Here is a 14,111-nt window from a genome sequence, read left to right on the forward strand (position 1 = left end):
TGTATGTATTATTATAGTTACTTTATTTTCTTTGTTGTGTTTATCTGTTTTCCATGTCTGGTCTTTGTTCCTGAATTACATTCTTTTGATTTCCGCTAGAGTTTTGGTTACCTTGATTACTCTTTTCCTATGCTTCAATGTGTCAAAAACTAATGTTGTATCCACACTTGCCCCAATTTAACAGAGTACAACATGCTGTGGTCATATCATGCTGTGGAATGCCAAGATCTATATTTTTAAGTTGTTTTCTGTTTTTTTTTCTTCTTCAGCAAACATTTATTTTAAAGCGGAAGTAAATGGAAGCTTATTTCATCCTGTATACTGTTGTTGGATGTTTACTGATCTTTACCTATGGGTAGGTAAATTGGAATGTAAGGTTTACATCTAAGGCAGATATATTATGATCAATGCTGTTTTACCCTGACACTCAAAGTACATTAAGAGATTAAAAATTAAACTGACAATGTAGTGTTCATAGAAGAGATTGAAATATGATATTACTAGATGTATATTGTGAACAGATGCTGACAATCTGATTGACATAACCAAAATATGACATGGCACTGTAAGCAACAACAAATGTTAGACTACATTATATATTTTGATTACCAGTATCTCCAGTATTATCACAGAAATTCAAATACAAACAGCTAAATAAGAAAAAAAATTATTGCATAAAAGTAATAGAATATAAAGATATAAGAAATATATTTTCAAGATAAAAACATTAAGGCATAAAATTAGTATTTCTACCACTATTTCTTACAACACAAAGTAATATATAATACTTCAAGCCATTTTTAACTTAATTAGGAATTTTAGAAACTTATTTTTATTAAATGCCATTAGCTCTATGGAATTATGTAAATATTTTGAACGTGTTCTAAACTTACAGAAAAGGTTTTCATTAAAAGTCAAATTATGAAGAGAAACATAATATACATATATATTATGTATATAAACCATTACTCACTGCCAAATACAATTTTGGAAATATGGAATAATGGTGGGCTGGTTACAGCAATTTTTAGACTGAAAATAATTTCTAAATGTGAAATAAAATTCTGAAAAGTACAATCTAAAGTTATGTTTTGATGAGTTGCAGTACGTTTTTTTTTCCCATTTTAAGTATTTTTTTTTTATCTTATCAACTTTCACATTAAAATGCAAGAGCTGCAATGTATAAAAGGCACTAGTGAGACCATCTATATTTTTTTTCAGTTAAGGTGAAGCCTCATGGCCAAAGAAAAATACTTTTTATTTAAGTAGCAATTCACATAAAATTCAGACACTACCAAAGGTAAAGTGATTCATGGCAAAGAAAAACCCACCAAACAAATGATGCTTTTCCAGTTTACATATGCTACATTGTATATACTTTCACATAACTATAATCATTTCTGCAATCAGATCTGCACTTTTTAGAAAATCATACATTCATTTCCACCTAAAATCAACTAAATGAAACAAAATCAAGAACAATAAATCTTGCAAAGTGCCAATTTCATGTAAAATCTTTACAATTTTATCTCAAGAGTGCAACAACCAAATGAAAAACCAAGATAAGTTATATAATCAGAAACTGTTTCTGAAACAAGAAATAAAACTAATTCAGTGGGGTTTTGAATCACCTATCTGATTTTTAGAAAGGCTGCTACTTAGATAAAGATAGAAACTGATATATACCAACTTCTCAGATTAAACATGTAAGGCTAATTACAACTTTTACTGAGAGCATCTTTTTGGGTACCTTGTGAATACAACAAACAATATATATTCAATGCAATGCAAATATTTTTATAACATATGTTTAAACATTTATTTTAACAAATACATGAAGTTGTACACTATACCCCACTAATATAAGAAGTTAATGTTGTAGAGTAATTAAAATAGCTTATGCCCCATCTATATAAAGCCTCACACAAAATAGCTGAAATATTGCTGCTCGGACATTAAACCCCAACAAACAAACAAACAAACCAAATGTGAAATCAATCCATCCAATGGGAGCCAAGATTTCTGTGACGAAAAATTTCTCTATCATTCCATTTTGTAAAAAGTCCTTAATATCCAACAGCAACCAGAACCACTTATAACATATGCCCCATCTATATAAAGCTACACACCAAATTTGAAATCAACCCATTCATTGGGAGCTGAGACAACTGAAAAAAATTTGATGGACTGAATGACAGATGGAATGATGGACAGACAGACAAGATGAATCCAATATACCAACCACGCGTTTGTGTGGGGGTATAATATCAAATATTCAAAATTACAAAAAATCTAAAAAGTACTTTTCAAAGGGAAAAACTTTGTTCAAATTTATTTTAAGATTTTTTTTTTTTTTTTTTTTTTTTTGCATTTAACATATAAAATTGGTGACCCACTACTTTATTTCAAAGAACTAGATAACTTGTCTGACTAGTTTCATAATTTTTTTCTACAGATTACTTTTTTCTTGCACAAGAAAATCTTTAATTTTCCTATTAAAGCTTAAGAATAATATGTCATTATCTTAGAGTCAAACCTAAAACATTAGCTACCTTATCTGTGCAATATACTGAACCCAATATAGTAATAGAAAATAGATGATAATTATTTCTACCCTGGTTTTCTGATTAATGCAGATTCCTGTCAAAATAGTATTATATGTGCATGTATGTAAAAAAAAAGTTGATGGTCTTCATACCAAAACTTGAACTTTAACTACACAGTAAATGGAGAAAATCTGGCCTTTAATTATAGCTCTAATAATAGAAATTGTCAACAATATGGTAAATATCTATGTCCATTTGAATTTAATAATGGAATAATTAACACTTTATTCAAATAAGTTAATGGAGTAAAAAAACATGCTTTTGCAATTGATTTATAAAATTGAATAAAACTGAATAAAATTATCAGCATTTGAATTGAAAATTCTTACCCATGTTGTTCTTGATTCTTAAGAACACTTGCTATGACATCTAGCCCCCACAACCACCACAACCACCACCCCCACAGCCACCTCCTCCACAGCTAGCTCCACCCCCATCACCCCCTCCACCAGAATCCCCACCCCATCCACCTCCACCAGAATCCCCACCCCATCCTCCACCAGAATCGCCGCCCAAGCCTCCTCCCCCAGTATCTCCACCCCAACCTCCTCCGCCTGAATCTCCACCCCAGCCTCCACCTGAATCCCCACCCCATCCACCTCCCAAGTCCCCACTCAATCCTCCCCCTCCTCCACAGCCCCCACAACCACCACATCCTCCACAGCCACCCCCATCTCCATCAGCTCCTATATCACCACCAACATCAACACTGACACCCTCTATACCAAGACCCTCACATCCAGCATCGACTCCCTCGACTTCACCCTTGGTATCAAATCCATACCCACATCCATTTCCTACCCCATCAAAGTCAGCACCCCAGTCTACATTACAGTCGTTATTTAGAAACAACACTGTCTCAGCACCTAAGTAGCATGGGTAATGTCGTTTACCATACTTCTTCCTGATATGGTGATTAGAGGGTGTGGCAAGAGCTAATCCAGCAGCAGTAAACATGGCAACCTTACCCACATCTAAGACCTGTACTTTTTTATTTCCTCTGACCATGGTTGTACTTTCATCTTGACCTGGTTCCCAACTCATGGGATGAGGCTGACAAAGCACATGCAGGAGTGATATACAAAAAGCAACTGCAATGTGTTCTGCCAATGCTCCATCATCTGGTTTGATTAACATCAGGCCCCTCCTTAGGTTGACCTCTGTGTCATTAAAAGTAAACGAATAATCACCATAGGAATAGGATCGTCCAAGGTCAATTGATGTCCATTTCTTTGTCGACATAACATAAATTTTAACCTCTAGGTGACCAGGGTTGCCAACTAAACCAGGGGCTGAAACAATAAAAAATATACACCATCTTCACAAGTCATCAGTGAACAGTTTAACTGCATAATTATGAATTTTGAAAATTATGGTATTTAAAATGTTTTCCATGTATGTATTTGTTTCAATTGTCACATAAATTTACCCAATTATTCTTGTAATATGCCATGAAAAGAAAAAAAATAGTTTATTTTTATAATGTACAAAAATTAAACTCATAGTCATTTGTGTAGTTTATCCTATACTGAGATTTAATTCTTTAAATAGTCACCTGTATATTATAACTTCAATGCATTAAAAAAATACAGTCTAGATCTAGTTACATGCTACTCTGCTTAAGTAGAATGAACTACATACAACAGACAGACAGACACCATATCAGTTAAGTTCCCCCTGAAATTACACATCTCCTGCAATGCTAGTTTCCCAGTGAATACTGTGAGTGTATGTTTGTTTGAGGGTACAGTAATGTATCATATAATTTTTTTTTCTCAAAATTTCATAGATCATATTGTAAGCAAGAGCAATGGACCTATCTTAGTATTATGAGAAAAACTCCAACTGATAAAAATGGTGAAAGCAATCTTTGCTACACCTGTTCATATGAAAAACCGCCCCGTGCAGGTCCAGGTGTTAAAAGAATAGGCCTGCAGCAGCGCTAAGCTTGTCGTATAAGGCGACTAAATAGTGCTCAGAAACCTAGCCGGGGGCTAGGCGCTCTGCCCACAGAGCAACTGGGATATGTGCCCCAGGTGGTGGAATGGGGTACCCCTGGCATGTTACATGCTGGGGTTGTCAGGCTATAATACGGAAAACCTGACCGCAAACCATAGTGGTGCACCGTGTTGGGAAAGATGCCACATTCCTCGCATGTTAAAGAACCCTGCTGTGGTATTCGATAGGAGTAGGAACCTTTGCGCTCCGCCACAGGAGGCTAAATTGCCCGACCTTACTCATCCCTCCCTTTTTCTAGTGGCAATCAAAATTTGTCGACCCTACTGTCCTTGTGTCCCATCCCATTTTTCATTTCATCATCATTTCATGTTCATTTTATCATCCGTTTCATGTTCATCGTCTGAATATAGCTGAAATATTGCTGCTCAGACGTTAAACCCCAACAATCAATCAATCATATGAAAAACCTAACCAAATTTTGTTAATGTATAATATGTATCACTTTTTTTTATTAGCTACCGGATTCTTAGCTGGAACAAAATTACTACTGACTGAAATCCATGCATAAATTTTAACTGAGATAAACAAATTATGTCTTCTTTAACACTTTCTGTTTCCTCAGTCATATTTTGACTATCACAATATTTAAAATGTTCATTAAAAACATATTTTGTTGAACTCACTAATACAGATACTCTCAAAACATCCAAGCAATTCCAATATACTTAGACATTGAATGTAAATGCAAACATTTTGGGTATTGAGTGCGACAATATAAAGTTATATTATTAAATATATATTTTTATTATGTTTATGTTGAAAAAAATGAGTTACGAAATACTTTTTAGGGTTGTAGTAGACAAAATGCATTTCAGTATGTACTCCATTTGACTTTCTGTGTTTGTAAAAATTATGAAGCAACTGTGAATGGTCATACAAGGCATTATTTTGAGTGCAAGCAAGGTGCTGTTACAATACACAAAGATTAAACATATTAAAACTGATGAACCTAAGTTCAAACTTTTTTTATAAGAAACGGAAAACATGGATAACACACAGCATTCAGTTGCAGGATTCATTATTAACTCTTTATCTTATTTATCAGAGAATACTGAAATGGAGGATACAGGATAACACAGACATAGACATTGGTGGCAAATTCTCTGGGGATTGAACCCCCAACCTCCTGTAGTAGGAGTAATAACTTACTTGATAAGAGATATTCTACTAAAACATTACATGTGCTTATTGGATAAGATGTCCAAACAATCGTGAACAAAATTAATCATTGGTTTCTCATAATGACTTTAAATTTCATCTGATAACATTTATGGAATGGACAGGCGGTTGCAGTCAAACTAAATGCCTCAGACACCTAAAAGTTGGACATAAGAAAAATATTCCTGTGATTTTGAACAACCTGAAAAAATCTACCAGGTAAAGATTCTCTTATTTGACAATTAACAGTACATAATGATGTGATAAAAGATGTAGGCATGGTTCAATAATGGACCAAGTAAATGGAAGTTAATAAAGCAGTGTAAATCTAACTAAAACTCATAAAAAGAAAAAGAAAAGAATAGACATAAAGCAGTGACAAAAGATTCTAAACGGCAAAACAAAACTACTATGTAACAACTTACCAGCTTAAACAGTTGTTAATAATGAAAATGGTAATAAGTGTTGTTAATGATGAAATAATATTCAATTGAAAACTAAAAAACAAATCATAAATAGATGGACTAGAATTTCAAAAACTTCATTCTTAGCATCAATTGGAAATTTTGAAAAAAAAAGATTTAGGGGATTTTGTCACCTTCAAGTCTGAATTCCAAATACATTGCAACAGAATGATATTGATCTGTAAATGTGTTAATGACTTCAAGTACAACAACACTATATTAGATTTACACTCTGAAAAAAAATCAGCTACTGGTTTCACAGCTATTATAGAAACAGCTGCTTCAAAAGCAAAAATAACACACATACTAAGAGTAATACTCAATAAAAAACTTTTGAAAATTTCCCTTAGACCCCATCATAAGAGGAACTTATTCTAAGTGTTATCGTGAATATTCTAAGTGTTATCGTGAATATTCTATGTGTTATCGTGAATATTCTAAGTGTTATCGTGAATATTCTAAGTTGTGTACATTTAAAATGAAACACTTAAAAACTCCTTGGTGAATTAGATCAAATGAGAGATTCTGATCCAGAAAAATATCAGAAATTTATAAATTTGGTAAAAAAGTTCCATAGTAATAATACTCTATATTCAGTTGAGCCTGTTGAATGGCATAATTATTTTGAAATTTAAATAATACTTCAGATTTATATTAAAATAGACTATATGAAATTACGCTTGATGTAGAAAATATGGCAAAAAAAAAACGAAAAAGGCTCACATTTAGATGGCAAACATGCAGAAATGTTTAAAGCACAGACTTCTGTATTGGTTCTATTATTACAGATTTTTATCCTATGCAGTGGTCATAAGCATAATATAATACCAATCTTCAAAACTGGAGACTCTAATAAACCAGTAAATTATAGAGGTATTGCTATTAACTCCTGCATTGGTAAATTGTTTAATACCATTTTAAATAATAGATTGGATAATTTTTTTAAAGAGAATGAAATAATAAGTGAATATCAAATTTGCTTTACAAAAAAGTAAAAAAGGAATCAAATTTTTGTGTTAAATACATTAATGATAAATTAAGATTAATTATTTCCCTGTTTTGTAGATCTAAGAAAGGCTTTTGACACTGTTGTTCATGTCGGTATTAGATACAAGTTTTTACAACACAATACAGGGGGAAAATTTTACAATATAGTTAAAGATATGTATAACAAAAGTAAACTGTGTCAAATTAGACAACCAATTAACTCAATTATTTAAATCTTCCATTGGTGTAAGGCAGGGAGATGTTCTTAGCCCTTACATCTTTAAACTGTTTATCAATGATCTACCCAACATTTTATCCTCTTGTGACAATCATGTAAATGTTAATAATCACTGAATAGATTGATATATTTATGTGCTATACACGTAGTAATTTTCATAGTTCAGGCTATTGTTAGATTTGATATGAACCGGTTTGCCATGCAAGGGCAGTATATAAAGAAATTTAGCACGTTTTTAAATTATCGAGGTTTGGGCGGTGACCACGTCGGATAGAAATATTGTAGACAAGATGTCAAATAGCGAAAAAGATGCCAATACAGATATAGACCAAGCTTTAGATAAAGATTCAACAGGTATCGTACGAGAAGAATTGTCAAATTCCGATTTATTCTCGCTCATAAAGACTTACACTAACAATAAGATAAACGATCTTGAAAAGAATTTAAACGAGTCCACCCATTCCTTAGCAAAAAAGGTCAAGAAGGCGGAAACCAATATCTAATTCAAAGGGAACAGAGTCCAGTTTGAACTGAACGTGGATATTCTAGATAATCTGGATTCTGCTGTTTCTTGTATTGAACAAGGACGTACAAGAAAAGCCGTCAGATATATCAAGGATTTGCAGGATTTGTTAACGAAAAGGAACAAACACATTAGGATAGCAGACAAGTCGGAGGGTGGTTGGCAAACAGTAAATGAATACATATCTGATGAGCTTGCTAGCGATTCAGAAGATGAAAAGCGTATTCGTGCAGCTGATAACAGAGCCGTTAAGAAAATCAAGTTGGCAAGGGCAGAGAAGAAATCAATGCCACGAAAGAGACCAGCCGAGGCGGCAGGTTCGTCATCCCAACAAGCACATAATGTGGGTAATTCTGGCACTAATAGCTTTCAACTGCAGCCCTTTCGTACAGGGGCTTCTGCCGGCGGAGCCCAAGGCCAGCAAAGCCAAGCAAAACCTTCAGACATCTGCTACAACTGCGGATTTTATGGACATTGGGCACGGGAATGTCGCAGACAAAGCAAGAGCAGAGTACCCAGAGGATCAACTTCATAAGGAGCAATATCAACAGACGTTTCAGGTAGACAATGTTGACACTTATTTTGAATACGAAAAAGGTGTTTCTGATATAGATGTTAAAGGTAGATTAAAACAATCTGTTAATTTTTTAAATAATATCTGTACTTCAAATTTCATTTTAGATATAATAGAAGAAGGTTACAAGATTCCTTTTTTACAAGAACCAAAGTCGGTATTTTTGAAAAATAACAAATCTGCTTTTAAAAATTCTGAATTTGTAAATGAAGCTATTTTAGATTTAGTTAAAGAATGTTTGGTAAAAGAAGTGTCAAACAGACTGCACGTAGTAAACCCACTGATCGTATCGGTAAATGCTAAAGGTAAACATAGACTTGTTCTGGATTTAAGGCATGTCAATAAACAGGTGTTAGTAAACAAAATTAAGTTTGAAGATTGGAAGGTCGCAAAACAGTATGTAAAACCTAATTCTGTTGGTTTTTTGTTTGATTTAAAGTCAGGGTACCATCATATAGATATATTTAAACCTTGTCAAAAATACTTAGGTTTTTCGTGGAAGTTTCAAAATATTAGAAAATATTTTGTTTTCACTGTTTTACCTTTTGGATTAAAATCGAGCGGATATGTGTTTACTAAGGTTGTCAGACAATTGGTAATGCACTGGTGAAATAAGGGCATAAAAATAGTCGTTTATTTGGATGATGGATTTGCTATTGCAGAAAACTGTGCAATAGGTAAATTACATTCAAATATTGTTAAGTCTGATTTAATTGCAACTGGATTTGTGCCTAATAAAGAAAAGAGTATCTGGTTTCCTTCTTCTACAGTTCAGTGGTTAGGATTTATATGGGATTTACAAGAATGCGTTTTGCATATTCCTGAGGCGAAAGTTTTAGATGTACAAGAACTGATAAGCATTTTATTAACTAATTCTAACAACGTTAGAATAAGAACTCTCGCAAAAAATTGCGGGAAGGTTATTTCCCTTACACCAGCTATTGGAAATGTTACACAAATTATGACTAGAGCTTTATTTTCAGTGATCGATGAACGTGATGATTGGGATCAATTTATTAACATTAATTTTTTTAGTGATGTAGCTTTTGAACTTGTTTTTTGGAAAAATAATCTTCAATTGTTGATTCCGGTCCCTCTGTTAGCCAAAGAAAGTGAGTATAGTATTTTTTTCTGATGCAAGTGATACAGGTGCAGCAGGTTTCATTCAAAACTCTTCACATGTCATGTACAAATCTTGGACATTTTCAGAAAAGGTAAAAAGTTCTACATGGAGAGAGATTAAAGCAATGGAAATTTGCTTAAGCTCTTTTTGTGATCTTATTTATGGCAGCACTGTAACTTTTTATACAGACAGTCAGAATGCCGTCAGTGTTATAGAGAAGGGTAGTAAAATGTTAGAACTACAAAGTCTGACACTTTTTATTTACAATTTTTGCATAGCTAATTGTGTTTCGCTATATGTGAAGTGGGTTCTACGAGATCAAAATAATCAAAAAATATTGATGTTGATGATTGGGGTATCTCAACTGAAGTCTTTGATTTTATGAATAATTTATGGGGTCCTCATACAATTGATAGGTTCGCAAATATGGACAATAAAAAGTTAGACAGATATAATTCTTTATATTGGAATCCCGGTTCAGAAAATATTGATTCATTTACAAGTAACTGGCATAGACACAATAACTGGCTTGTGCCTCCTGTTTCTATGGTATCTAAAGTGATAAATCATTTAGTTAAATGCAAAGCTGTGGGTACACTGGTAGTGCCTAGGTGGCCTTCTTCACCGTTTTGGCCTCTATTATTCGATGAAAATTTTATATAGAAACCTTATGTTCAAGATGTTTTGGAGTTCCATGAGACAAATATAATTTTTGTACCAGGTCAAAACAAGAATTCTATTTTTGCTAGAGGAGATTTTAAGGGTACTGTGTTAGCTGTGAAATTAAATGCTATTAATGTCTAATTATGTGGTTCTATTTACAGATTAGTTACTGTGACGGGACAACAGTTTTTATTTTTGTCACTGGATTAATGAGATTCATTGGACTGATGGTCACTGGACTGAAATATTTTATGGCCACTGGATTTTTTAACTGACAGTGGACATTTGAGAGTCACTGGACATATGCTTTGGATGGTCACTGGACTTGTAATTTTTATGGTCACTGGACTATGCAGTAGAGGTCACTGGGACATTATTAGATTTTTGCCAATTAGAAGTAATTTTTATAAATTATATCATTATTTACTAGCAAAAAAAAAAAATAAAGTTCTGTTTTGCAGAAAATTTTTTCATCATCTGGTTTTTAGACACAGAAAGAAGTCATTACACATCCCCAGTTGAAAATTCTTTTTCAAAAACTCCCAGCTACAGTATTAGATGCAAGAGCCAAAACAACAGTTTCTAAATACATTGGTTCTTTTAAACGATTTTTGATATGGACAAAGAGCTATCCAGAAATATGGTCAGTGCTTCCATGCAGTGAATTGTATGCGAGTTTATATTTGCAACATCTAATAGATACTAGTAATCACTAAAGTGTAGTAGAAGCAGCATTTTATGGCATAAAATGGACACATCAAACAGCAGGTCTCAATAATTCATGCAACTCTGATATTGTTAGAAGCATACTTGATGCATCCAAGCGTATACGTGCTAGACCTATTAAGAAAAAGACACCAGCAGGCCATGATATTGTCAAAAGACTTTTTATTGTATACAACAAAGCTTCAAGAACACTTAAAGATTTACGTTTGTTATCTATGTGTGCTTTAGCTTATACAGGTTTTCTCAGATATAACAAACTTTGCGATATTAAGGCTAAAAATATTTCATTCACAGAGAAGTATTTAGACATTTTTATAGAAAAAAAGTAAAACTGACTGTTATAGAAAAGGCAAAAATGTTTACATTTCAAGTTTAAGTAGTTCATTTTGTCCTGTCAAAATATTACAGTCTTATTTGACAGAGGCAGATATTGATAGGGATTCAGATATGTTTATTTTTAGATCCTTATCTTTTTTGAAAAAAATCGAATAGTTATATATTACGTTCGAAAAATAAAAAGTTATCTTATACTCGGGCTAGAGAGCTAATTGAAGAAGCTCTAAGTAAAACTGGATGTACCGAAAAAGATACAGCATTTATTAGATATGTGTTATATATGTGAAAATAAATTAGCATGGTCACCGTGCCTGACAAAATCAAATATGATTTTTTTAATTATTTATGCCTATATAAAAGATAATGGTTACTAGTATGTGAGAGGTCTTTGCCTTGAAAATTGGGCAGTTATGCACATAAATATTTTATGTTCGGTTGAACAGGGTGAATTTATAATATAATTTATTGTATCCTGATGATATTGTATTATTCTCAGCCACCTCAAAGGAATTACAGCAATGATTACATAAATAAGCTTTTATGAACTCCAAATATTCTTTAAATGTAAATCTTAAAAAAAAATTACGAATTATGATTTTTAATAGATCAGGAAGGCATTTAGATTATCACTTTTTGCCTTTCCTGTTTTTGTTTCTTGGCAAATGACTATAATTTTTCTTCAAAAGTACTGGGTAAATATCAAGCTATGACACAAAAAAACTTGTTATTGAGGAAAAACAGTATTTTCATGAAAAATAATGCTTCAGAAAAGGGGTCTATTTTATGAACCCAAAATAAAAGTGAAAGTAGAAAAAGTCTATTTTTAGTTTGACCTGTCCTGGTGTACCAAAGTTTGTGCCCTTTTTTTCTAAAATGGACCTAAAAACTATTTTTGACATTTCCTTAATTGAAAAACATGGTCAAAAGTTAGATTGAAACTCTTTGTCTATTTTTTAAAAAAAATCATGAAAATTTACAGTATACTATAGAAGCCTATGGGGCAAAGAAAACAAGACTGAGACCATGTGTATAAGTTGTCATTTCTATTATTTCTGCCATTTATGTTTGGTCACCTTTGCCTAGATGAATGGTTATAACAAAATTACTGAACTGATAAAATCTAGGCAGTAGTCAAACGGTCCATAGTACAAAGGGGACTTTCGTATAACAAATGGCAATTTTGAAAAAATACCAGAAAGTTGGAAAAGCACCACAATGTTAAAAGCTGAGATACTGGCCAAAATGTGTTTTTCTAAAGATTTCAATGGCAACTTTCAGTGGCCCCAGCCACCAAAGTCACACAACAAGAAGCCTGAAGGCCTGAATTACTCACCCGGCTTGATAAGCTACATTCTATTTTTTGTAAGTGTTTTTTTCACAGATAAAAAATCCCAACAGTCATTGTGTACACTTAGGAACAATTATACCAACTTCCATTAAAATCAATCACAGAAGAAGATTTTTGTGAGTATTTGCATCAAAAATAGCAAAAATTGTCCGTAACTCCATCATGGGTCAAGAAAATACAGATAGATCTCATCATGCTGGACATTTTAACCCTGTCAGAATTTGACTAAATAAACAGTTTTGGAGATATATGAAAAAAAAAAACAGATAAAAAATCCCAACAGTTATTTCGTACCGATACAATATGAAAAAATCTACCAACTTCAATTGAAGACTATCCTGCACTTTCACATGAGAATATTTTTCGAAAGTAATATTTTAAAAAATAGCAACAAAAAAAAAACTACCAAAAAGGAAAATAACTCAAACATGGGTCAACAGATTTTCAAAAAAAATTGACCATGCTGAACACTTTTAACCCTGTGCTAGAATTGAGCTAAACCTAACAGTTCTAAAGATTTATGCTTTTGGACCGATCAAAAAGTGAAGCATAAACTTTGTGCAAGATATACTAAGGTAAAATCATACAAAGTTTCATTAAATTCCAACCAGTAGTTCCAGAGAAGATGTTTGAAAAAAATGTTAATGTCGATAAAAATGGATGCCAAATGATAGCTAAAAAGTTGAACATTTGAAAATGGAATTGAGGTCATCAACCCCCACCAGTTTCAAAACATTGGCACCTATGGTTTCAGAGGAGTTGATCTATGTATTGACTGATAAGAAGAGGCCTCTGGTGGCAATATCTTGAATGATCAAATGAAACCAAATGAAGATCTTAGAAGTGGCTTCCATACATTATTTCTGCCAAGATTGGTTAAAATTGTTCAAAGGGTTTTCATGTAGTTGAGCGAAAGGTGAAAACTTATGAACAACAGATGACAGACAATGAAGGCAAATCTTATTTTAGTTTCTTCGGATAATTTATTTCTTAGTATTATTGACAGCTCTTATATTGTTTTATTCGTTACATATTTGACTATACACACATTCCAAATATCTAATATACAATACATGAGCTACAGCAGATAAAAAGTTTTTTTGTAAGTACTAATGAACAACATTCTACTAAGATGTAAGGGGTATGATGGCGTAAGGCAGCATGGGCAGGTACCAGTATTGCATTGCATATCCCTGAGCAGGTGTACCTCAAAACATGTAAGATATAAAAATATAGTGTGTTTTCTTTCTGCCTTTTTACAAACTAATGTTTTGTCAAAAGATATGAACAGTGACTTATAAAATAGAGCAAACATAATACTGTAAGATGACAAACTTTTTGTTAGA

At 32.8% G+C, this 14,111-nt stretch overlaps 2 protein-coding genes across 2 annotated transcripts in view; one reads left to right on the plus strand and one right to left on the minus strand.

Moving 5' to 3' along the window:
• Positions 1-14,111, plus strand: part of LOC148609162 (uncharacterized) — a 461,126-nt gene that overhangs the window by 420,153 nt on the left and 26,862 nt on the right. The window lies entirely within an intron of this gene.
• The window catches only part of LOC148609173 (uncharacterized), a 34,357-nt gene continuing 20,828 nt past the window's right edge, over positions 583-14,111 (minus strand). Inside the window, exons 8-9 of the mRNA XM_088541251.1 lie at positions 3,221-3,898; positions 583-3,076 (exon numbers count right to left, since the gene is read on the minus strand). Of these exons, the coding sequence (XP_088397377.1) occupies positions 2,976-3,076; positions 3,221-3,898 (779 nt within the window). The 3' untranslated portion in view covers positions 583-2,975. The remainder of the gene's footprint in view (positions 3,077-3,220; positions 3,899-14,111) is intronic.

Source organism: Perna viridis, chromosome 8, assembly GCF_037379345.1.
Source record: "Perna viridis isolate PV_CMFRI_1.1 ecotype Kerala chromosome 8, ASM3737934v1, whole genome shotgun sequence".
Classification (NCBI taxonomy): Eukaryota; Metazoa; Mollusca; class Bivalvia; order Mytilida; family Mytilidae; genus Perna; species Perna viridis.